Genomic DNA, 25,000 nt, shown 5'->3' with positions numbered 1-25,000 from the left:
CCCCCTCCTCCCTCTCCGTCTCTCTCTCTCTCTCTCTCTCTCTCTCTCAGGGGCCGTGCGGTCTCCTCCGATGACATCCTCTCATGGCTGAGGCCGTTCTGCGGGGACCCCTCCCTGCCCGTGAGGGGGAGGATGGAGGCGTTGCAGATACTGGAGAGGGCCTTCCCCCTGGGCGAGCAGGACAGCCGTCTGCTGCTGCTCTACCGGAGCCAGGCCGTGCTGGAGCCCTGCTGGCCCCACAGACAGGTACAGTAGACCAGGCTGTGCTGGAGGCCTGTTGGCCCCACAGACAGGTACAGTAGACCAGGCTGTGCTGGAGCCCTGCTGGCCCCACAGACAGGTACTGTAGACCAGGCTGTGCTGGAGCCCTGCTGGCCCCACAGACAGGTACTGTAGACCAGGCTGTGCTGGAGCCCTGCTGGCCCCACAGACAGGTACTGTAGACCAGGCTGTGCTGGAGCCCTGCTGGCCCCACAGACAGGTACAGTAGACCAGGCTGTGCTGGAGGCCTGCTGGCCCCACAGACAGGTACAGTAGACCAGGCTGTGCTGGAGCCCTGCTGGCCCCAGACAGGTACTGTAGACCAGGCTGTGCTGGAGCCCTGCTGGCCCCACAGACAGGTACTGTAGACCAGGCTGTGCTGGAGCCCTGCTGGCCCCACAGACAGGTACTCTTGGCCAGGCAATGCTGCAAATCCAGGGACTGATTCAGTGGCTTTGATGTGCCTAAAAAGCATGCTAAAATGCTTGTCGTTGGGGCGTTACCCAATAGGCACATAAAATTGTCCCCCTAGCCAGCAATATATTTGCTTGACTCATGTACAAAGAGAACATCACTGTGCTTCCAGGGTACTTTATTGGGAAATTTGATCCTTGAAGAACTCCGCTGTCACTTCATTTGTGTGTGTGTGTGTTGTGCGTGCGTGTGTGTGTGTGTGTTTTCCTAAATGACCATCTGTGGTATGTAATTGCTTCTCAAATCGATATTATTTACCCGCGTGTTTACAGAATATTAAAACGTAGCTGTTCCTTGGGCTGGTGTGAAACCGTGGCCACAGATGGTCCGCTGCTCCGAAGGTGCCCGTCGGTGAGGGAGAAAGGGCTGTGCACGTGTTCTCGCGTCCTCCATTTTGTTTTTGTTTTTTAAGGTGGTTTGAGCTTCTGTAAAAAGCATGAAAGTGACGGAGGGATGAACAGACGGGTGGACCCTGGTGGAATCGCCCCCGTCCTCCGGCATTACGCACCGTTCAGCGACTGACGGAGAGAGAGAGAGAGAGAGAGAGAGCCTGCCCATCTCCCCGCTCCGGGGCCTAGCGGAAATACCATTAGCAAGAGAGGCTCGATCGTTACGCGTCAATGCCGATTTGCCCACAGACGCGTCAATCACGGTACAGCGCGTGACATCAGACAGTAAGGGGGGGTCCACCTCTTGTCTTCTCTCGCTCTTAACACGGGGGGGACGAGAGAGCGGAGACTTCCGGAATCTGGGGAGTGTCAGCGAACCTAATTCGCGGAGTTGCGGCGACTTTGTGGCGCTGTAAATTCCGGTACCGTCGAGGCAGCCCGCCAAGCCTGGCGTGGCGTCCGTGACGAAGCAGACGAAGCCGGAAAAGGCTTCTTTACCCTTTAGTGTCCGTCTTCACAAGGCCCGTCAGGCCGTGCTTCCTCCATTTTGCGTAGAAAACGACGCGGTTTCACGAATCGCCGGACCGCTATTTCAGCGCAATATCACTGCCCCCTTTGCAGCTGCTGTCATGAATTTTTCATGGGCAATCCGCGATACCCAGATGAGCGGCAGTAATTAAAACTTCAGACTCGGCTTGGGCGAAATCCACCGATTGGCCTGAAGCAATGTCCAGTGAGATACGACCATTGTTTTTCCGAGCCTTTTCCAGAAAATTACCCCCCCCCCCCCGCGCTTCATCAAAATTGCTGGTTTTCCAGTGGGAATGCACTTCAGAATACAGTGATTCTCCTGTTCCCCGAACTAATCATTAAAATGAGCCACACATCATTCTCACCTGCCTGTTAATATCGCCCAAGCTGTTTCATTGCAACATTCAAATACTCTTGCTATTTCTTTTCCCTTTCCGACAGAATACGGATTTTAACAGAATTTGAACGGTGTTTACACTTTCCATTTCTCTCTGAAAATGTGTCGCCAACCGTCGGTTAAATTAACGTAAACTCGCTGCGTTCCGAACGCCAAGCTAGCTCACCGTGTTCCGAACAGTGCGACTTTCCTGATCAGCTTTGGTTTTTTTTATTTAAAACTGTTATTGAATGGACGTGAACTTCTTTTGGAAGCGGTCGCTTTAATTCAATACCGCGGGTTTACGTTAATTCAATAACTATAATAATAATAATAACGAATAAAGCGCATTCGCGCCTTGGCCCTGTCTTTGGAGCACCTGCGTTCTGAAGTGCTTAGCTGGTAGTATTTTTAAAAATGTTATTAAAGCGAGATCTGATTTCTCGTGCTCCAGTGTGTGGTTTATCCTTCGCCTCGCTGGCTTTGACTCTATCTGACATTTTTATATTACCATGCCCTCGAAAGTGCTGTTTGTGTTGTTGCTCGCACCATACGGTATATATAATGGCAGCAAGTTAAATGAATGCATAGTGCTTTAATGAGGTAGTGGCCTTGATATTTGAGCTGCCACTGATCCAATTAGACTAATTACTTTGGCTCAGAAATCCAGATGGCACTTTCTCTGTACTGTATGTATTATTTATTTTCCACTGTACAGCAGAGCTGGATTTCCTTCTTAACATCATCGACTCGATTGCCCAGCAGGACTTCTGAAAGTCTTTTACATGGACTGTGAGCCTCTTGTGTGCACCCGTGATTGCGTTGTAGGTTTAATTTTTAAATGGATAAAATTGAAATGTTTGCCCATCAATCTACACTCAACAACCCATACTGACAGTGTGAAAACAAGTTTCTAGAAAATTTCAAATTCTTATTCTTATATATATAAATATATGGATGTTTACGGGTGGGTTTATCAAATTGCATGAACTTCTGGCGAATGACACAAAATGTGTGTATGCCCAAACCGTGCTGATGTTGTGCGTATGTGCATATGGTCCCTACCTGTGCACCATATGAAAACATGAAATTCTGTACCCTGGGTTGGCAAGTCCAGGGCTAGAAAATACTATGGTGTTTCTATAGCTGACTTCACTAATTAGCTGAGGAGTTGCGGTAATGAGCAAATCCAGGTGATTGGAACGGAACGCTGGGGACTTTTACTCTGTTACCTGGGGCTTTCACCTCTGCCTGTACCGTGGTACAGTAATGTGTCTGGCTAACGACATCGCTGTACAGTAAAAAGGCCAACAGAGGAAAGGCTGGCGCTTATTAAAAGATAAACGCAATAAACGCAGGCCTGCATCTCCAGGGGCTTCATCCTGGAAACCACAATTTCTATGAACTGCTAATAGGCACATACTGTGTGTGTGAGCGTATATCTGTGTGGGAGTGTGTGTGTGAGCGTATGTGAGTGTGTGTGTGTGTGTGTGTATACATATAATGCATATAGAAAACCCATTAGTTATGCGGGAGATGAAATCAGCTCTGACACTTCCCTCTGCATTCGCACAAAACGGTTAAAAACTTTTTATTCTCGTCATTTCTTCTTCAACAATCATCTCATCTCGACATTATGCTCACAACCCGCTGCTCTCGAGCCCCAGCAGCGCGCATTAGCCGTCAGTCAGGAATTAAAGCGCATTTTCCGGGGGCAGTGGAGTGTTTCCCCCGGCTCTGTGTTCGGACCGTTGCTCCCTTTGAGTGCGCGCTGGCTGAGGTCAGCTCCATTCCGTCTCCGTCAGCTCACAAAATGAACTGAATTTCAATCCATTAATTGAAAAGTCTACACATAAGATTATGGGCCTTTTTTTCCCCTCTCTCTCTCTCTCTCTCTCTCTCTCTCTCCGCCGTTTGAATTTAAATACGTGTCGTGACTCGGCTGAACTGAAATCGAATCGACCCCATCTCTGCGGGAGGTGAAGAAGAGGTCCCGTTCGGTGGCCCAAGGGGGGAGGAGGTGGAGGGGTACAATCGGTCCGGTGGAGGGGTACAATCGGTCCGGTGACCGACTTTGTGCGCCTTCGTGCTTGGGCTTTGACAAAATGGATGCCGGACACGCCCGCACACTTTGTGCTCTCTGGTGGGTGAGCTAACCTGCGCTATTCCATCAAGTTTCTGTTTTTTTATTTTTTTTTATTCACCCTCGAAATATTAATTGGCGCCGGTTCAAAGTCATTTTGTGACTGCATTTCGTATTTCATTTTTATCCATTACTATATTACTCTTGTTCTTGTTATACGGCGAAACGTTCAAAGCACATTAATTCTTGTCTCATGTCTCCAGTGTCTCGTCTGGCTTTCTATTTGCTAATGCAGCTCTGGGTAAAATGGCCGCCACGCTGGCGGTGGCTGTGTTTTAGGCTAATGGAAGTGCAGACTCGATGGTGAAGTCTTCTCTGAGCCGTAGCCAAAGAGCAGGTACCCCTCCGCTTTCGCCGTCAAGGCCTGTTCGCATGTCCTGGGAGACCCCCGCGCGCAAATGCCGGGAAATCTTTTATGTGCTAAGCTCAATATCGAAATCTGTCATGTTAGCCGACTCACTCAAATCTGTTTTCTAAACTGCAAGCTGTCCAGTCCCATTTCATTACGCCGCGCGTCTGTGACGGCCCGCTCCCTGAAATTCACCGCTGGGCTGTCACTCATGGTTTCAGGTGACTTCCGTTATTGAGGGTAACGGGGTATTTATTTCACTTTTGGAACGCGCGTCGGGAGTCCCACCCCCCTCCACACCTGCCCCGGGAGGCCCTGCTGCTGGGAGGCCACGCCCCACTCAGCCACCCAGCCAATCATGTGATAGTATGAGTACGAGCACTGATTGGAGGGCAGTTTAGCCCATACATACACATATGTTTGGGGTGAGACGGGAGGGAGTCATATCATCCCCAGTGTCTACATAATAATTCATTGTCCACTAGCGAGCTGGTCATTAAAGATCACATGACACTCTTTGCAAAGAGTAGGGGGTTCCCTGGTGTCCTGGCGAAATTCCCAAACCTGACTCTCTCAGCCTGCCACCTAATCATCCCCTGATTTAATTGCCTATATTGTTCTCTCCCTGTCCATATGTGGTGAGCATTCTGGCACAAAATGGCTGCTGTTGCATCACCCAGGTGGGTACTACACATTGGCAAGTTTCCCCCTCATCACTGTAAAGCACTTTGAGTCTGAGAAAAGGCACTATATAGTAAATGCAAGAAATTCTAATCTATTATTGGCTAGTATTCTTGTGAGGCTTTATGTTTGACTACTGGTGCATATTTTGGTCCTCATCCGTCAGTTTATGTTCGTATGTTTATTAACCACACACTTTTGTAATCACATATTCACTTCGACTACTTTAAGTACTGTGGTCGTTTGTTCATGAATGCTACAAAAAGAGCACTAAATCAGCCTGGAACAGGCCACTGTGGTGTTATTTATGTAGCAGAACCCTCCGGAGTATAGGATTATGAGATATTAGGTGAAATTAGATAATATAAAAATAACACCAACATTTTCACGCCTTATTTTAGAACCGCTTTCTTACTTTTGAACTACAGAGAGTGCAGGTTTGTTAAGAAGTTGTGTTTTTCCCGATGTCTTCTGCTCAATGCTGTGTGCCCGGTGTACCGTGTTACAGGGACTGCGGCTTCAGCCACGTTTGGCAGAGCGAGGGGGAAGTTTGTGCATCTGCGTGTGGAAAGGTGGCTCTCTGATGCAGGCAGGTGCTGCAGCCCCATAACCATTAGAGATGTGTCACTGAATGAAGTCATCGGGCGTCGTTAAGCGACGGCATTAAACGGGAACGATGGATTAGATAAACGGGGTTAGCACGCTGGTTATAACTGGGTTTTTGATCTCCAGAGGAACGGGTTTAATTGGATTGTGTCGAGCGACCCCGGTTTAATTTCCGAAACAGATGCTGAATGGGTTCGCTCGTTGTTAGCGGTGAAGGACGTCCGTATATAGACGTAGCTTTTAATTTGGGCTTTCGCTGATGTGTGTTGTTTTTACCGAGCGTCTAGTTTGAGGGTCATCCGCTGAGCAGAAGTCGATCTGCTTTAGTCTGTTAGACTCACAGAGGAGGTCATTATACGGTGTGTGGTAGCTATCGAGCTAAACTCAGATTAGCGGATAGCTTCGCTCATCAGTTTCCGGATCCGGGAGCTGGGATGTAACTCCCAAGTATGTCGGTTCGATTCCCAGTTTGAGTCCCTGCCTTTGTGCCCACAAGGGCTAGGTAACACACCTGGATTATCCCCGGAAAATATCCAGCTGTACAGAGGGATTAAAACAAAAAAGTGGGTAAAAACAAAAGTAAGTTATGCTGTGGGTAAGAGTGTCTGCTGAAAACGGCGAAAATGTGGTCTTTTCTCAGCTGTGTTTTAGCGTCTGCGGTTTTATCGTCTGTTAAAATCTGTGTTTATTCTCAAGAACACATCTGAGTCGATCTCATCTAACACCCTGTTTGCAAGAACTGTAAATTAAAACTGATGTTGCAAGTCGCATCTTTAAAACAAAAAAAAAAAGAAAATATCAAAAAAAATGTTGCACCTAAAATGTGCAATATGTGACACCGCATCTGTAACCGATTTTCTTTTTCTTTTTTTTCGAATGTGATAATTTCTCTCATCAGTTGTCGAGAAGAGAGAAGTGAGTGTGTTTCATCAAACCTACACTCATAAATGTAAATGTGATTCCAGCGTCCGCATTGATGGCTTCATTCGCAGACATGAAAAGCTTCAGTTGCTGAGACGTATTTGAGGAGACACTCGGTCAGATCAATATGAACTGTTGCTATCGCGTGGAAGCTCTGCCTCGCAGAGGCCCACAGTAGGATTCCTGTTTTAACTCTTCCATGAATATTTATTAGGACGTCTCCTAGATCCTCGCCAGCCTCCTGACCTTCTCCTGGGCGAATTCGTTGCCTGAAATGAGGCTAGCGTTCGTGCCTGTTCCTGCTAGTGTTTTTGAAGCCTTCACTGTGCTAAGAGCTAAAAGCCCTCATTTGAATACCATCCCTATCTTTTTTTTTTGCGCTTTTGTTCACTCATTCTTTCCTTCTCTTTTAATGAAGATTATATTTTTCCTTTTTGTCGTTTTTTCCGCTGGACTGGACACACGGTTATCCCCCCCCCCCCCCCCCCCCGATAGCGAGACACGAGCTGCAGAGCCCGTTAGCACGGAACGGTAGCGCGCGGGTTAAAACGGCGGTGCGAAGCGCGTTTCATTTTCCCCTCCCCGACCGCCGCTATCGAGCGCTGGAGCCCCGTGTCTTTCAGGAGCGGGGTATTTTTCCCCGCCGTAATCCGATAGGTGTGCGGAGTCCCCGGAGCGGCCTCATCGAGCGGAGGGGCCTGATCCGGAGCTCCGGCGCCGTTTCCCTCCGACTCGCCGGAAACTCGCCCACGCGGTCTCCCCCGGGCGCGGGCGCGATCGATCCCCGCGGTCGGGATGCCCGCTCGCCCGACGGTTACGCGAATTGGGGGGCTCCCCCGGGCGTCGTCTGCGGACGGACGGCAGACACGGGGCGGCGGGAACCCCGGCCCCGGCCCTCGCTCTTGTTTTTTTTATCCGCTCCTCGGTTCCGTTACTTTGCCGTTTTCGTGTTAAAGCTATACTCGGGGTCTCGGGTAATCTTCCAAGGCTGGCTTTGCATACATCAAAGGAGCCTTAATATTTAATTACACTCGAGGTGCTGTAAGTACCCGCTCCTCGAAATCAGCGCGTTGCTAGGAGGAAGGGCAGCCTTCGCAGTTTATTAACGGGCGGTTACTGTACCTCTCCGCCGTGATTACCTTCTGCCGCGGTCCCTACTTCTCTAATTATTATCCGTGAGAATTAAAAACCGCGTCGAGCCCCCCCCCGCCGCCCCCGTTTCTTTAAAAAGGATTTTCTGAGGCCTTGGTTGAGTTCTTCTGTGTGGAATCTGCTCAGCACTTTAGGGCGAAGAACATTTTGTTTTAATCCCCATGATAGGCTTCATCATCAGGCCTACCTCTCTCATTTTCTTGTTAACTGGCGCAGAACAGAATCCAGGCCAGGCAGCTGACGCCTCGGCAGCGGGAAAACGCGCGCAGGTGAGGGAGGCGGTAAACCGGAAAACGGAAAACCGGAAAATCATCGCCTCCCGCCATTCACCCGCCGCGTTTCTGCTGACCGCGACCGGTCACACTACACAATGAGGTTCATGAACCGGCATTCGGTAATATAGCTGTTACCGTGAATTCATGTTAACAGCTTGGTTGTCTGAAGGTTGTTTGGTAACGCCTTATTTTATAGCCTGTTAATCAGCCTGGAACAGGCCACTGTTTTCACGTATTTACATAGTACTTACACATGGTATTTACTGAATTTGTTTCAGAGGACTTACCACTGAAGTCAAAGTAGTTACCGAAGTTTGATGCGCAAGAGGCTGTGTATTTACCCAGTAATCACTTGGTCGTTAAGTTTTTCTTAACTTGCCATGCCTTGGCCACCTAAAACTACAGTTTTGCTGAGGAAAGTTCTATAAATAGTAACATTTATATAACATATAACATCCACTGAAGCTGAAGTGAGATAACCACGGCAGGGACCCGTGCTGTTGGCATAAGTGTTTCCTGCTATGAATGCTGTGTTTCTTCAGTGTACTTCCATGGTGTTTTGTCTGCAAATTTCTTCTCCAGTTGCCTTGAATGGCTTAGCCGCTACGGACATCTTGCTTTGCCGAGGTGACCTTCTCCGAAAGTTCATATAGTTAATTCACACATGAAAAAAGCTACTTTATGGCTTCCCGAGTGTACTTTAAATCTAGCCTTCTTGAATGCAAAAAAAAAGAGAACTATGTTATATATAAGTGTATATAAGTGGGGTATTTATTTTTTGTGATTCAGATACAACATCAAGACGCATTTAGCTGTTTTCACAGTTGTTTATCAAAGAAACATAAGATTATCCCATAAGATTCGACAAATATAATGGCCATTTTGTGTTTTTGTGCAGTCTCGAGAGTTTGCAGAGAATGCCGCTCGTACGCTGTACACTATACACTGCAGAATTGGTATTCGCTCCCTGCAGCCACTGTTGAAATACCGTGGTAATGACTCATGGAATATGGCTGTGAACAAATCATGAGACTTGGAGTCAAGCGAATGGAGTTAGAGTGTGGAAAGCAGAGATACTGGGTTGCGGGGGTAATGGAGGAGCGTTGTCTAAAGGTCATTGTCTTTGGTTAACTAAACAAGCGGCCGTGAAGGGTAACTCCACGGGTAGTTTGTTCCTCCTGCGCGGAGTCGGGGAAGCTTGCGGAGACTCAGGTGCGTGAGAGAACCGGGATCTCAGGGGGGGTCATTGGAGCAACAGCGGTTAATGTGGCTGCAGGCTGGGGGCGTCGGGAGCTATTGTCAGCTGCCGCAGGAAGCCAGGGGAAGTGAGAATCGAGAGAAAGTGGGGGGGGGGGGGGGGCCTGCAAAGGGACAGACGGACAGAACTAACCTCCGCAGCTCAATTCCCCTTTCAGTCAGAGAGGATGAGGTAAACAAGAGCCAAAGCCAGCAGGCTGAGAATCCTAATGATCAAGGTCAGAAAAGCATAACAGTGCGCCGGTGCCCTCAAAAGGGATTTAGCTAAAGAAAAAGAAAACCGCAAAATGCCAGGGGAAAGATGTGCGGAAGGAGAGAACGAGAGAAAGGCGACGGAGAGGTAGAACGCAGAAAGGAAGAGGTTAATGGAGGAGTAAGAAGAGGCAGGGGTAACATGGTCGTTCTGGCAGAAGCTTGGTTTTAACTCCACCGGGAGGAGTTGCTGAAATCGGGAGAGGGATCCCAAACAAGCAGAGAAGTTTTAAGTGAGAAATAACCGCATTATCTGAGCAGAAGTGATACAAACCCCCAAGCACTCTGGGAAAGTGAGTTTGCAGAGGGAATTAAGCGCTGTACTGTCTGCATCGAGCAGGGAAAGATCTCAAACACTGTTAACCTGCTAAGGAGTCCGGTCCTTGGCTGGCAGGCAGCACGGCTTAGAGAAGGGTCAAACTGCGGCCACAGCAAGCTGAAAGTTCATCATTCTTAAGCCAAAGCGCTTCACTGAACTATGGGAATTCGGTGTAGTTTTGAGACTGAAAGGGACACAGATCAAACTCGCACACAGTGGTACGTGTAAACAGGGGCACTTTTGGTTTTGCTGAAATATAAACGTGTCGGTGATGATTTTGTTTACCTCTTTGGACCGAAGTAACCTGCGGTCAAATAGCTAATTTGTGTATTCAACGCAAACAGTCATGCAGGTTAGGCCTTCTTACTTTGGTATGCCACAGGACAAGATTATCTGAGACTCTACCTTAGAGTAGTTATTTACATAATCTCTTTGGCGGAAAAAGCCAAAGGTTATGCTCTTGAAAGATCTTTGAAATGAGACATTTTAATAAAGCTATTTTGAATTTAAATAAACTAAATAATGCATTGCGGGGGGGTCCACAGCACTGTAGACAGCCCAAGCAAATGCAAATGCTACAGTCAAGCTATCCAAGATGGCGCTGTCCCTGACTGCTTTATTGATGAGCTGATTGACTGATTGATCAGTGGAGTCTCTCAGAAGTGTTTAGTCTTGCGATTTGTCATTAGGGGCACAGGCAGTATGAACTGTTTGCACTTTTGCGTACTGGCCTAACCCAGTCTATTGAAAAACGCAATTCTTCAACAGTGGGTTGAAAAGTCAACTTCACAGTGGCCAACCTGACAGACTTCAGTGTCGGTAAAAATACACATATAAGGTAACTTTGCTATTGGAACCTGTATCGTTCCAGTGCTGTAGTTTATCCAGGGCTAATATTGAGCTCGTGGGTAGCTGAGGAAAGATTTCAGCGAACATTAAGTGCTCCAACTTGACACTTGAATCCTTTTCTTTTTCGCCCACCCCGCCCCTCTTCTTTAAAGCTGAATATTCATTAAACATTGTATTCCCCTAACGCATGACTAATTAATGAGCCGTATGAAAGGGGACTCCAGTCCCCACACAAGTGGGCATATATTAAAATATTCAACCCAATTGTGAGCAAGTGTCAAACAGGTGCATGTCAAAATAGTTTCGGAGCCGGGAGCCGGAGACAGCCGGAGGTGAGGTTGGCTTGCAGAGCGGTCGGCTCGCGGTGTAAATCCACGGGAGCCAGCGAGCTGTCGGAAGGACCTTGAGACGGGATATTAACAACGGCACACTGCGAAAGAGCCGCTGCGTTAAACCTCGCTGTTCCGCGTTGGCGCGGAGAGCGAATTTTCCGGAGATTTTAATGTTTCCCGGGCGCGTTCGAAGACGAGCTTAATAACGTGGATCGAAATAGTTTTTCGCCCTTTATTTTCTTCTTCTTTTGTTTTTCTCCGTCTCAAGCATACGGACATAAACCGCAGCATCGGGGGGGGGAAAGTGCTGCGTGCTCGGGAGGGGAAGTGCAATTTTCATTACACCACGTATTATGTGACAAATCATGCGGCTCGCCTTTTTGTTTCTGCGTTTCGCTGATAGATTGCTTTTTGTGTTTCGCCTCTGGGTGGTCAGAAATTGTCCACAGTCGAAAGATTCCTTGAGTCACATTTTAGTATTCCGCCTTCCCTGTTGCTTTACCCTGAATTGTGCCCCCCGGCCCCCCCCACCGCCTCCTCGCACCCCCCCACAACCTCGAAGGTAAATGACCTCTGAAACTTAATTGCTAGGTTCACTGGGGATCCGGCTTCATACAAGGTAGTAGGTCAATGAATATTAATGGGGGGGGTTTTTCTGCCTCTCCGAAAGGCCAGACATGAAAGATTCCCCCCCCTGTCCTGCCCGGCTTTGACGCTCGTGCGACAGGCCTGTCTCACGGCGGTTATTTCGCGGGCGAAATGGAGACGCCGAGGCGGGACGTCGGGAGTGGAGCCGCGTCGTTCTTCCCCCCCGGGACAGGAAGTGAACGCGCGCCGCGGGAAACGCCGCGTCATCGCGTCGCTCCGTCTCTCCCGCTGTTGCGTTTGCGCCTCGACCGAAAAACGCTACGATCGATGGCGAACGGCGCCGTCGCGAGTCGACCTGAATTATTCGGAGGAGCGGGAGAAAGGCTTAATGGGGGCGCGCGCCGGTCTGTTTTGTCGACCGCTCGCGGCGGGGAGATTAATGCAAATCATTCCCTCGTTCCCAAGCACCTGGGAGCTATTTGACGGAGCATGGAATTGTCCCTTATCGAGCTTCCCAACCGCTCGATATTGTAGGCGCCCTTTGTGAGTGGATAGGAAACACCGGCGTAGCGATTCGGTTATCGCCGTCAGATTTCTATGAGGTTCCACAGGAACAGTATTTCTCCAGTAGCCCACCCCCCAAAAAAAATCATATTAAAGGTGATGAGGTAAATATGGACTAATGACGAGAGAGGCATTCTGGTCAGCGCTCCAGAGGAACGGCGAGATGGTCGTGATTGTCCGTGTTTTTAAAAACGAATACATGAATGAATAAATAAATAAATAATCCACCCAGCTTGTAGGTACTGTGTGTTATTGATGAGGTTCGGCTTGGCTTGCCTTCCCTTAATCGGTTTCAATCATCTGAAGCTCTGCGTGGCTCCAGTGGAAAAAGGAAAAAAAAATGTAAATAAAAACATTTTTCATTTTTCACTGCAATTGTATTGCTGTAAAGTATTCCAATTTGTCATTTAGCACAAGTTTTTCGGAACATAAAGCCCGTGTTAGCAAACTACTCCTACATTGTTTGAACCCGCGGTATTACAAAATGGCTTTGATGAGAGATTGTTAGTGGCTTTGTAAAAAAGTAAAACTACATTTTGCTCTTCTTATTTTTCTTGCGAGATTAAGAAAGTGGCCGGGCTGAGGTTTGCTTCTTGCGGCTCTCTGGGATGTGTGCGCTAATGTAGCTCCGGATTTTTCAAAGGCTTACAGAAGAGCTGATAAGAGTCAAGGCCCTCCCCCCTCCATCAATTCACCCAAAGCATCATGGGAGCTGGAAGCTTTTTGTATTTGTTTACTAGGCCCTGATAACGCAGTATATACTGTTCTGCCTCTTAATAAATGCTGCATACCTGTACACCCCAATTAAATATTAAAGCCAATTTTTTTTTAAAAGACCCAACCTGGCCAACTTGCAGCGTGTGCTTGGCCTATATGCCTCAAAGTGATGTTGACTTGGAGAGAAAATGACAAAAGCCTAACTGAGGATCATTGAAAATATCCCATTTCACACACGGTGGATATTAAGAGGCAGGCTGGAATTGGCAATTACTAAGCAGATACGATTGTACGAGAGCGAAAGTCTCCCGGCATCCGTAAAAATAAAAAAAAAGGTATAAGAAGGTTGTAACCATTTATGAATTTTTTATGAAGGCGCCTGAAAGAAAATTCTGGGCGCTAATGAAGTCTACGGATCGTGATCTCTACTCCTGCAGAGGACTGAGTTGAGATGTGATTCTGGTTTACTAGTTTTCTGCCAGACTCACTAAGGTATATCAAGATCAATCAAAATCGGGGTCACCTCTAACCGTCCCCCCCCCACACACACACACACACACACACACACACGCGCACACACACACACACACACACCCACACACACGTGGCAGTAAATCCTCCCCACCCCCGCCTCCCTCTGCACCTCCCGGCACCTGCCCCGTCCCCCGTCCTCCAAAGGACTTTTTTCAGCGACTGTGACATGCAAATGAGATGTTATTCAAATGACTTGTCATAATAAAAACTAACCGAAGAGCTTCCACCTGTTCGCGCGGTGACGATTCCCGCCCACACTTTGCATTTCTTTCCAGACGCCTTTGAAAGATATTTCGGTTTTTCCACATTTTTCAGCAGGCACTGACCAAATGTTGTGTTTCTGCTACATAATCAAACTTAGACTCTCGCGGTGGCATGAATAAAACATGTCTCCGATAAGAGAAGAGAATCATAATAAATCAGCAGTGACCTGAAGATCATCTCTGTCGTTCCCCTGCTTCTCGACTCGGAGAGGAGACGCTCCTCAGCCCTCCCGCTCTTAGTGGCCAATTTCACCGATAGAAATGGACAACAAAATAGAGGCCTCGTGTCCTCCGAGTGCTTTTATTTCAATTCACTTCAAATGGAGCTGTATTTGTGCCGCGAATAAACTTGCGCGTGTGCCAGAAAATAGTAAGCAAGTTGAGAAACTAGCAAGATAGCAATCTGTGTTAACAACCGCGACAGTACACAGCAGGAATATAGCAGCCAGTGCGCTTGCATGGATATGTACTTGTATGTCCAATTGACACACAATTCCACAGCAATGATGAGTGGCACACGCACTCACAAACATTTATTGGACGGAAAATAACAATGTAGCTATTTTACTGCAAAAATGTATATAGTAATGTATATAATAATACATGAGCATTTATACTCGCGTATACAAGCGGCCGAAATGAGCTTTCTCCGTAGGGTGGCTGGGCTCAGCCTTAGAGATAGGGTGAGGAGCTCGGACATCGGGAGGGAGCTCGGAGTAGAGCCGCTGCTCCTTCGCGTCGATAGGAGCCAATTGAGGTGGTTCGGGCATCTGATCAGGATGCCTCCCGGGCGCCTCCCTTTGGAGGTTTCCCGGGCACGTCCAACTGGGCGGAGACCCCGAGGTAGACCCAGAACCCACTGGAGAGATTATACATCTCTCCTGGCCTGGGAAAGCCTTGGGATCCCCCAGGAGGAGCTGGAATGCATTGCTGGGGAGAGGGACGCCTGAAATACCCGGCTTTGCCTACTGCCACCGCGACCAGACTCCCGATAAGCGGGTGGCGATGGATGGATGGATGGATGGAGGAACATTTATTTATGGAGCACCTTTCGAGCGATAAGCATAAGGTGCTGAACAAAGAAAAACAGTTTCGTAATTGTACTGCATGGTACTGCAGTATGTGCACACACTCATATGTATGTTTGCAGTCAATTTTTTCATTTTATTATTATTTATGTGCCCTGGTTTCTTTATCTCTAAATGCTAATGCAGCCTTTGCCTGGAGATTGTCATCCTCCCTGATCACGTGACCTGCCGACCGTATCTGCTTCAGGAGCAGAGGAGCGTCCATGCTAGTTAGCGTTAGCTTCGCAAGCAGCTAAAGGTAATATCAGAGCTGCACATAAGAGCTTGAGGTCATGGCGGACATCTTGATTTGGGCTGGAGCCTGCTCTTGGCCTCGCTCTTCCATCTTCTTGGGGACGATTGCGAGTCCTCAGCGGCTTGGTCCCCCACCGACGCCATATCTCCACCGCGGGCGTGCTTTTAGCGCAGCCGGCCGCTAACAGCAGTTCGCCCAGATGTTTCCCCGCAGCTGTTTGGAGTGAGAAACGCTTCCGTCTGTCTGAGGAACACCTTCGGAAAGGTTCTCGCTATCCTCCTGCGTCAGCGTTTGGCAGTATGGACTGTTTCTGGAGAGTCGCTGTCCATGAAAATCACCGTCCTACTGCTGCTTTCCTTCATTGCAGTGTAATAGAGAGGAACTGAGCACCTATGCTATAAATTGATAAGATCCCCCTTCCCCTATGCCTAAGACACAGCAGTCTTAGTTGTTTCTTTGTGCAATGATATTCCCACACGTAAACTTGTCTCACTGAATACATTCGGAACAAATGTAAATAATAAATGTCGAACGCCGTGTGTAAGTAGAATACTGTGCATAATTCAGAGTTGTATGGTGTAGATGCTACTGTAACTTTGAAAGTCTAAAAGGATATTGTGATGTTGATTTTGTTTCACACAAACGGTAGAATCCAGCTTGATCCCCAGTTCTAAGCCCAAGTGTATGTAGTGCAAATATCTCTCTTCCTCTGTTTCCATTGGATGGGGTTGACATTGGCTCAGACAGTCACCCGGCAGTCGGAGGGTTGCCGGTCCGATCCCGCCCTGGTTGTATCGAAGTGTCCCTGAGCGAGACGCCTAACCCCCAAATACTCCTCACGAGCTGGTCGGTGCCTTGCATGGCAGCCAATCGCCGTTGGTGTGTGAGTGTGTGTATGAATGGGTGAATAAGAAGCATCTATTGTACAGCGGTTTGGATAAAAGGTGCTGTATGAATGCCAACCATTTACCATTTACCATCTTTGATTACAAGCGTTCTTCAAAGTCCCGATCACACACACGTTGTCCTTTGTCTTGTACTTTGTGTTTTTCTTCAGTGTTAGCCGTGGTCTTGGCTGACGCTGTGACTAAACATGGTGCTGTTGTTTACCATATTTAATGTAGGTGATTATTTTGTGGTCAGCAGTTCACAGAGCTAGTGGGCGGTAGCGCTGTGCCGTATTTAATTAATGACCAGAAACATCCGAAAGCTCTAATCTTAAACTCCACGACAGACCTTTGTGACAGGTAAAATTATTATTACACTTTCAGCATCAGCACTTTGACAACAGCATGCAGAACATGAACACTTGAGTTCTTAAAGCTGTAGCCCACTGCTTCACTGCTGTGTATTAGCGCTCACATCATTAATATTGATTCTTTAAAATCTTTCCTTATTTTTATTTCACTATTATTTCGTTCTGGTTTCTTTGTAAACGCATTGGTCATGCCGTGTTAAATTAGCCTGTTTCGTGTCACACAGAGACACGCCTGCTCTTTTGGAAGCCTGCATCCAAAAAAAAAAAGAAAAAAAGCCAAGCTACTTTTTAAAAGAAAGCTTTAATGTAATAAAACGGAATAAAACTGAATTATATGTTCTGTGTGCATCTCCTACATAAACCATATCAACCACCTTATCAAACTACTGCATTGTCTCCCCTAGCCCTAGGGAAATTACATTGCCTGTTATTAAGATAGCGGGCTTACTGAATCGAATTTGAGAGTTTTGCTAAGTGCATTTTGTGTTTATTTGTGGATACACATTTGCAGTATAAGTAATATTAGCATTATTACACAGAACCGTTTTTGCATAATCATGTGAATTTTAAATTTGCAGTCACAATGCGGTCCCTTTCATAATGCATGTGTGCGTGTCTGATAAGATGAACGGGCGTAGATCGTTGAATAGCGCTGATGATAACTGCATGTCATGTTTGGGAATTGAAGCTCATTGGCAGGAAAATGATATTAAACACAGGTTGATGCTTTTGTTGAAGTTGACATGAACAAGTATTGTTGTCTTATGTCAGTAACTTATTTGTTTGTGTTAACTAATGCGTTTGTTAATTTTACATGATTTTTAATCATGGAACTTAGTTGTAAAGGGTTACCTCAAAACTGTTTTATTTTTTCATTTATTTTTTTTTAAGAATCAAATAAACCAGGGGTGTCAGACTCCAGTCCTGGAGGGCCGCAGTGTGTGCTGGTATTTGTGGTTTCCTTTCAATCAGCAGCCAATTAAGGCCTTGAGAACAAGGTGCTTGGACTCTTTAGCCAATTAAAGACTTTGAAATGTATCTCTCGTGCTGAAACACACCAAAAACCAGCAGACACTGCAGCCCTCCTGGACTGAAGTTTGACACCCCCGGAGATAAATCATTGCTCAAACACGTGGCAGACATTTTTGGAAGCTGCGGGAAAAGTCTTTCCTGTGCCTGTGACATACATGTGAGTTCATCCAGTCACATGACACTGCGAACGTCGGATCTAATTGGACGTTTGTCCAAAATCGGCCCGCCTTTACGAAGACGCGGCACGTAATTTCCCTCGACGTCACGTCTGTAATAAGGCCGTTTTCACGCCGTGTCAACGCACCCGTTCGCGCTGCTCGGATGAGAACTAGCGTGTCATTAACCGGTGCCCTGCCAGAACGCAGAGCCTCTCTTTTTCCGGAATGTTCCTTTCTGTTCCGTGCGTCGATACGAGCCCGGGCCTCCACCCGAAAGGGCCGCTGACGCAGATGGCGGTTTTTACGTCTCCCCTCAGAAATCAACCTCTTTCTGAGCCGTTAAGTTGCACGGCGGTGCCAGGGAAATTAATTAAACTTTGGAGGTGAAATGGATTGCTGCAGGGACCATTTTGACATCTTATATTGAAATTTAGAGTCATCCAACATTATCCAAATCACTTTCAATAATATTCCCAGAAGGAAATACATGGGCCTGAAATAATGGGGAAAATCATCATTTTCGGGCGATTTATGTTTTTATTTAAAATACGGTTTCGCCGTTGACTCCAGTCCCGACCGACGTTCTGTGTGTCTTTTGCCTCTTTTCAGTCGCCAACACTGTGTTTTTATTCATCGTACATCTTGCAGTGGGTTTTAACTTGAACTTGACGGCAGTTTGAGTCCCGTGCACGGTAATGCAGCACGCTGGCGCGTTAGCGACCTGTTTAATATTGTGTCTGGAGGCAGGGCTAACCTCATTTCAGATGCGGCGCTCTAATTGAGGAGTAAGGCACCGGATTGTGACCCTGGGCCAGCAGCATGTCAGCTGCAGTAATATAATTGAAGTCGCATTCGACGATAGCCTGACTACATTGAGTGATACAAAGGTTTGAATAAATGATAATGTCTGATTATGGGGGGAGGGCGGGGGAGAGATAGAGCGAGTGTCGGAGTTCTTTTCATCTTTTAATTGAGAGAGAGTACCTTTAGACTGGGCCGTGCGCTGAAACGGGCGAGGCGTTAAGTGGGACGGCCTGTAATCGTACGCGCCTCTTCATCCGCCTCTGAGACGGGGCGGGCGGGCGGCGCGTTCCCGGAATCGGCCGCGATCGGCCTTCCGGCGGAACGTTCCGGACGTTCCGGCGCTAATTAGCAGCCGAGCGCGGCGTCCGCGCGGAATTTTCCCCGGAATTAGAGGACTCGCATCAAAGGGGCTCGGCTATCGGGGCCCCCGCCGATCCGCCGCGGCGTTCCGCGGTCGTCTGCGTTCCTCGTCGGCCCCCGGAGCTGCCGCTCTTATCTGCGGAGCCGAGCGACGCTCCAGACTGCTGATGAGGATGGGAACGTCCGCCGCTGAATGCCGCCTTTGCAGGATCGGAGAGAGCGTGACTAGTTCACTCGGTTTGGGGACCTTTGTCTTCCGGGGTGAAGTGTGACGATCGTCTCGAACTGTAGATCGTCTCGAACGGGGCGGCCTGTAGCGTAGCGGTTAAGGTAAATGACTGGGACCTGCGAGGTCGGTGGTTCGATCCCCGGTGTAGCCACAATAAGATCCGCACAGCCGTTGGGCCCTTGAGCAAGGCCCTTATCCCTGCATTGCTCCAGATTGTCTCCCGCTTAGTCTAATCAACTGTAAGTTGCTCTGGATAAGAGCGTCTGCCAAATGCCTGTAAAGTAATGTAATGTAATGTAGTTCTCATTTCGGCCCTAACAATTAGGGTTGGAGTGAAATTATTCATTAGGGTTGGAGTGAAAACCTACAGGATGGTAGATCTCCAGAAACAGGGTTGAGTAGCCCTGCTCTAGCTGTTGAGTGAGGTGTGCTTTGTTAGGGTTGGAGTGAAAACCTACAGGGCGGTAAATCTCTAGGAACAGGGCTGTTGAGCAGATTGGCTGGGTGGCTGTGGTTCAAACCCCAGGACAGACAGACCACCATTATGTGAGCTTTATGTATTTTTTTGCTTTCCCTAAGAAAAATAGTCTGAAAACTAGAGCAACAGGCACACAAAACTTTGTCAAGATATAGCACAATGTCAAACTTCAGCTATCGCAAATTGGTTTTCTTTGCACATTTTCATTTAGGGAACCTTTCAAACGCTCTTCCCTGTTTACTAACATGCTAAGGGACGTTATGCGATCGCACCTTTCATTCCGTTAGTCTGGCTGTGCGCCGCTTCGCACGAAACCCGCCGTCACGCTCAGACGCGAAACGTGTTAACAAGTTTTTGGAACCCGTATATTTTAATCTTTTTATTTTTTTATTTTCGAGCGGTGCCAGACGTCTGCGGCCAGCCGACAGGCGGGCGGGGGGGGGTTGTGGGAGGGGTGGGGGGGGCTCATTAAACCCGCCGCAGAGGCGCTGTCGTAACCGGCTCTCTTCTCCGCTCCAACTCCCGCAGTTGGAGATGGCCGACGTGGAGAGCGAGGAGGTGAGGGACGGGCTCTTCGCCGAGCTGCTCCTCTCCAGCTCCACGTGGGAGGAGACGCAGCACCTCGCGCTGCTCCTGCAGGCCTGGCCTCCTCCATCGCCGCCGCCGCCGTCCGGCCCAGACACGTGAGTTTCCGTCCTCCCTCGTTCTCTCTTCTCCTTCTGCCGTTTCTTCCCGCGGATAAGACCCGGCGAACCACCTCCTCTCCGCTTCGCCCGGGCGCTGAAAGACGGCGGTGTTGTTGTCAGGGTTTTTTTTTTTCCGGGGGAAAAACGCGCCGGCCGTTCGTCTTCGGAGCACCAATCACGACGCGGGGGAGCTACAGAGGCCACACCCCCACGCCGCGCGCGACGACGAATGAAAACTGCGCGCAATATAAACGCTAAAGGAAAAAAAAACTAAAACGCGAAGGGCTATTCATACAAATAATACACCGCGTGGGGTCTCCTTTATGTAGCCTGAAGGTATTCGCACCTGCTCCTGTGGATGTGTTCCCGTGTAGTGTGAGCCCTTGTCCATCCATACTGGCCTGTGTGCCCTACTGCCAGTCAGTCCTCTCTCTTCACTCCAGTAGAAGTCCGTTATTCTTGATCCAGATACATTTTTTTATTTTTTTATTTTTTTCCCCATAAAGAAAGGGCTTCAGCTTGGTTATTTACGCAGAAAAAAGGGTCATACCGGCTTGTCGAGGGAGCCGTCGTCAGGCGAGAGACGGCCTGGAGCTGCGGATTCATCCGGAAGGTTTTCGGCGGCTGGAGTGCGCTCTCGTTGTCGTGCCTTTTTTCGAGTGCATATTGAAAAACGCCACCTCATTTTTCCGTTCGATATCTCAACCAACCGGGAGGAAAATGAAATAATCCATGGGAAATGGAATAGAAGTGGGGCCAGGGGTGATGCACTGCTGGCCTACGCCATGTGCCTGTGAAAATATAGGCCTCTCCAATGTGAAGTGTTGGGAATGCATTATTTTTTATTATGTAAGCCTCTGGTCTAGACAGACTCTAATGGCTGTTTCTGGCAGAAGTCCCTTCGTAAGTGTTTGCATCAGAAATAGAAACAAAAATATTTGATTAGAAGCACAAACTAGAAAACGGGGACATCATTCAAGGAACAAACTGAGCACAGAAACCACTAATTATCTGTACTCTGGAACAAAAAAAAATGTTAATTAAGTCTGTGTATTTGTCAGTGGGAGAAGCAGCCTCCTGTAACCGGTGAGAAATCCTTTATACTTTCTGAAAAACTGCTGGGAACAAAGAGCCCTCCATAATTCAGACCAACCTGTTCAACTGTGCTGAACTTCAACTTGCTCTGGATTCTCAGGCCTCGAGCCCTTTGGGTCTCCTAGCGAGTTGCTTAGCAACACATCCTTCTCCAGCCCCTCCCACCCTTTTCTCTCAGTCGTTTTCTCCCTCGCTGTACATGCATGGACATTCACTTCCCTGGCTTTTCCCCGACCAATCGCGTGCGTCGCTTTCCCAGGACTGTGTCGTTGGCGTGGTGACAGAAGGAAGCCATGGCTTGCATTCAGGAGGAATATCCGCAGTGCTGGCTGGCTACTTCACCGTGTGTTTTGAATTAAAAAGCCGTTCCCAGTGCTAGAATCACTACCGATCTACTGAGCGATGCTTTCTGGTTTGTCAGGTAACGTCATTTCCAATCCCCTCATCCCCTTCCTCCCCAAGGCCCTTTGACCACGTGGCTTAAAAATTGAGATCGAGCCTCTCTTTGTTACTTTGCTTGGTTAGCTACCTGAAAATAAACCTTTCTACACACCAGTTATTTTACAGCTAATGTTTTATGTCTGTCTTTTTGAAATTTAGTTTGTTGATTTAGTTTTTTAATCACATTTTCTGGCCAAGTCATTTTGCGTGAGCACAGTTATTGTTGCAATGAGGGTTTTGCTTTAGCGGTTTTTTTTGTCTGTCTGTTCGTTTTCTTTTTTTGCGTGTTTATCAGAGAATATATAAGCATGTTTGCTTGTGCTCTGGTGCTGTAAACCCAACGTTAACATCTCACATGAAATCTGCTCAGCCAGCTGTGGCCTTCACATCTTCTTTCATATATAAATATTTACAACTGCAAGGAATGAATTTCATTCCTCTAGAATACCCAGGGTAAAAATTATATTATTATTTTACAACGCTGTTTTTTAGATGAGATTCATTGTGTGCAGTGTTTTTGATCTGTTGCTAGATCCTGCAGGCTACTGTCAATCCAAATTTTTGTTTATTTTCCCACCATAAGATTGAGTGTTTAAAAAAAGGACTATTCTTGACAAATTAGGATTGCCTGAGTCATTGCAGCATTTTCATCTGTTTTCTGAATTATACACTCAGTGAGCACTTCTAGGTATTTATTCGACTTATTTTTTCAACTTATTAAGTCCTCTGCTGCTGTAGCCTGTCCACGTAGAGATTTGATGCATTGCGTGTTCCAAGATGCTCTTCTGCACACCACTGTTGTAATGTGTGGCTATTTGTGTCACTGTCACCTTCCTTTGAGCTTCGGCCAGTCTGGCCATTCTCCTCTGACCTCTCTGATTAACAAGGCATTTCTGCCCGCAGAACTGCTGCTCACTGGATGCTTTTTGTTTTTTGCACCATTCTCTGCAAACTCCAGAAGATCCCAGGAGATCAGCAGTTACAGAAGTACTGAAACCAGCCTGTCTGGCACCAACTATCATGCGGCAGTTGAAGTCACTGAGATCACATTTCTTTCCCCATTCTGATGGTTGATGTGAGCATTAGCTGAAGCGTCTGACCCACATCTGCATGATTTTATGCATTACCCTGCTGCCACACGATTAGCTGATTAGATAATCACGTAAGTAAGTAGGTACACAATAGTTCCTAATAAAGTGCTCAGTGAGTGTATTTTTGTTCCCAGTCAACAGCCCTGTTCACGCACAGATTTGCCCGGGTGTGTGTGCATGTTCTCGTTTAAAGAGTAGCCTCTGAAATTAACCGTAGGCTGAAGCACTTGAACAGGCTTCCTCCTTAATCAGCCAGAGGAGCTGAATCACGCGGAGGTTGTGTGGATGTTTGTCATCATGTAAAACACGCTCTCTGATTTGCTCCTTGTCCTCGATGGACTTCATTTTGTCACAAAGGAGATGATCTTCTTCTTTTGTTTTTCGGTCTGCACGTCACGAGTTGTTTGTCTGGTGTAGTTTTGTCACGGTTTTTCCGGATTCATCTCGGCCCCGTAGTGCTCGGGTGACAGCGGTTGCGTGTGTTCGTGAAATATAACCCCCACCCAGCGTGACCTTGTGCTCTTGATCTATAGTACGGCGGGCTGATATTTCAGATGACAATCTGATGTACTGTTCCTGGTGGGGGGGGGGAAAAAACAAAACGCTCTGAATCTCACAGAGGCGGCCATTAAAACACTCCTGAAGCTTGTGATTTATGGCTTTTGACCGCCCATTAAGGACAAAACTCTCTCCGATACTCACACGAGCGAAAACAACCCTCAGAGAAGCAGGCGCTACGCGACGGAAGTTTAGTCCGAGTCAGAGCGCTCGACACCAGACCCTCCTGGGCGGCCCTGTCATAAAGGAGCGGGTGGAGGAGGGCTTGCCCCTCATCACTGTAAAGTGCTTTGAGTTTGAGAAAAGCACTTTATAAACGCCAGCCATTATCGTCATTATTATTCTTTTAAAATGGCGGGGAAAACGGTTAGAACAGGATGGGGCCCACTTTAACATGGAGTTACCCAAGGACAGAGAGGCACAACTTAGCTCATATAATAACCCAGGGCAGACTGGTAGCCAGGGTAGTTGCTGGGGGGGTACTTACTGTAAAAGCCCCAACTACCCCCTTGCCCCTCCCCCAGAACACCCTCCCCACTCTGGGGCAGACATCATAGTTACCCAGGTAACAGTTCCTCCAATTTCTTTTGTCATTGTTTTTGCTCTAAATTGTCTTGGTACCGAAGATAATTTAAGGGATAAATCTCGATTTATTGATCGACCTCCGTGCGTCTTCAGCTAATACTCATCTGATTGATCTCCCGCTACGTCTTATACTCCGATGATGCTAATGTAGCAAAAGCTTCTCTCCTTGGCTCTGCGCTGATTGAGCAATAGAGAAATACAAATAATTGATTAATGTATTACTTCATTCATTGATATAAGCCTGCTAAAGCACAGTCAGACATTGGTGACTTGTTATTTTACATGGGTTATTTCACGGGAAGGTGAGTTTCCCAAACAGACCCAAACAGAAATGTAATCGGCAAACCCATTTTTGAACCTTTTCTGTTTGTTTGCCTTTCCGTTTGATTTTTTGGAAGATTTCCCAGATTTGAGAACACCACCCTGCTGACATTTCCTCTGTCTGTTAGGATTTGGAGACTGTTTTCTGTGTATTTTACAGTGATTTCATTCACTTGCTCCGAGTTGCTTTATCCTCTGTTGATGATTCAGCTTAAAATGTCAGCGCTTGTGCTCTTCAGAACGGCCTTATTTGTAGCGTACTCTGTAATGGTACATCCTAACAGTAGCATACTTCATCGCAGATATAAAACGTGGCTGATATAAATTGCTGTAGCTCCACAAAAACAGATTTCTTCAGATATAGCTCGTGTGTTTTAAATGTGTACGGGTTTGCCGTATTGAGGCTTTTTATTATTTTTTTAAAGCTTTCTGTAGACATTTAATGAAAGTATGAAGTAGAAGATTTTCAGCGCGGTATTGATTTCCTCATTCCCTCTCACGGTAAACACTGCGTGTTTCTCCCGGGGGTTGCCTGTGATTCTTCCGTATTAGGTTCCGGATGTCACGTAGAAAGCAAACATGCGGCCGTGAACGCTGTGAGCGGCTTCTGCATACAGTAAACATGTAAACGGCGCATTTCCCTGAGGGATGGGAGGACCCAGAGCCCCTCTGCGTGATCAAAGCGTGCGTTAGCGCAGTCGGGCGCACGGACGCGCGTGATTCGCTGAGCCGGGTTGCCGGGCGGACG

The 25,000-nt window shown here is 47.6% G+C and overlaps 1 protein-coding gene across 1 annotated transcript in view; it reads left to right on the top strand.

The window, feature by feature from the left end:
* The window catches only part of nbas (NBAS subunit of NRZ tethering complex), a 194,115-nt gene that overhangs the window by 148,323 nt on the left and 20,792 nt on the right, over window positions 1–25,000 (top strand). The window contains exons 49-50 of the mRNA XM_061241597.1: window positions 51–246; window positions 20,004–20,158. Coding sequence (XP_061097581.1) covers window positions 51–246; window positions 20,004–20,158 — 351 coding nt within the window. The remainder of the gene's footprint in view (window positions 1–50; window positions 247–20,003; window positions 20,159–25,000) is intronic.

This window comes from Conger conger, chromosome 5 (assembly GCF_963514075.1).
Source record: "Conger conger chromosome 5, fConCon1.1, whole genome shotgun sequence".
In the NCBI taxonomy this organism is placed as follows: Eukaryota; Metazoa; Chordata; class Actinopteri; order Anguilliformes; family Congridae; genus Conger; species Conger conger.
The sequence above is the reverse complement of the archived record's forward strand: the minus strand, read 5'-3'. Positions and strand labels throughout refer to the sequence as shown.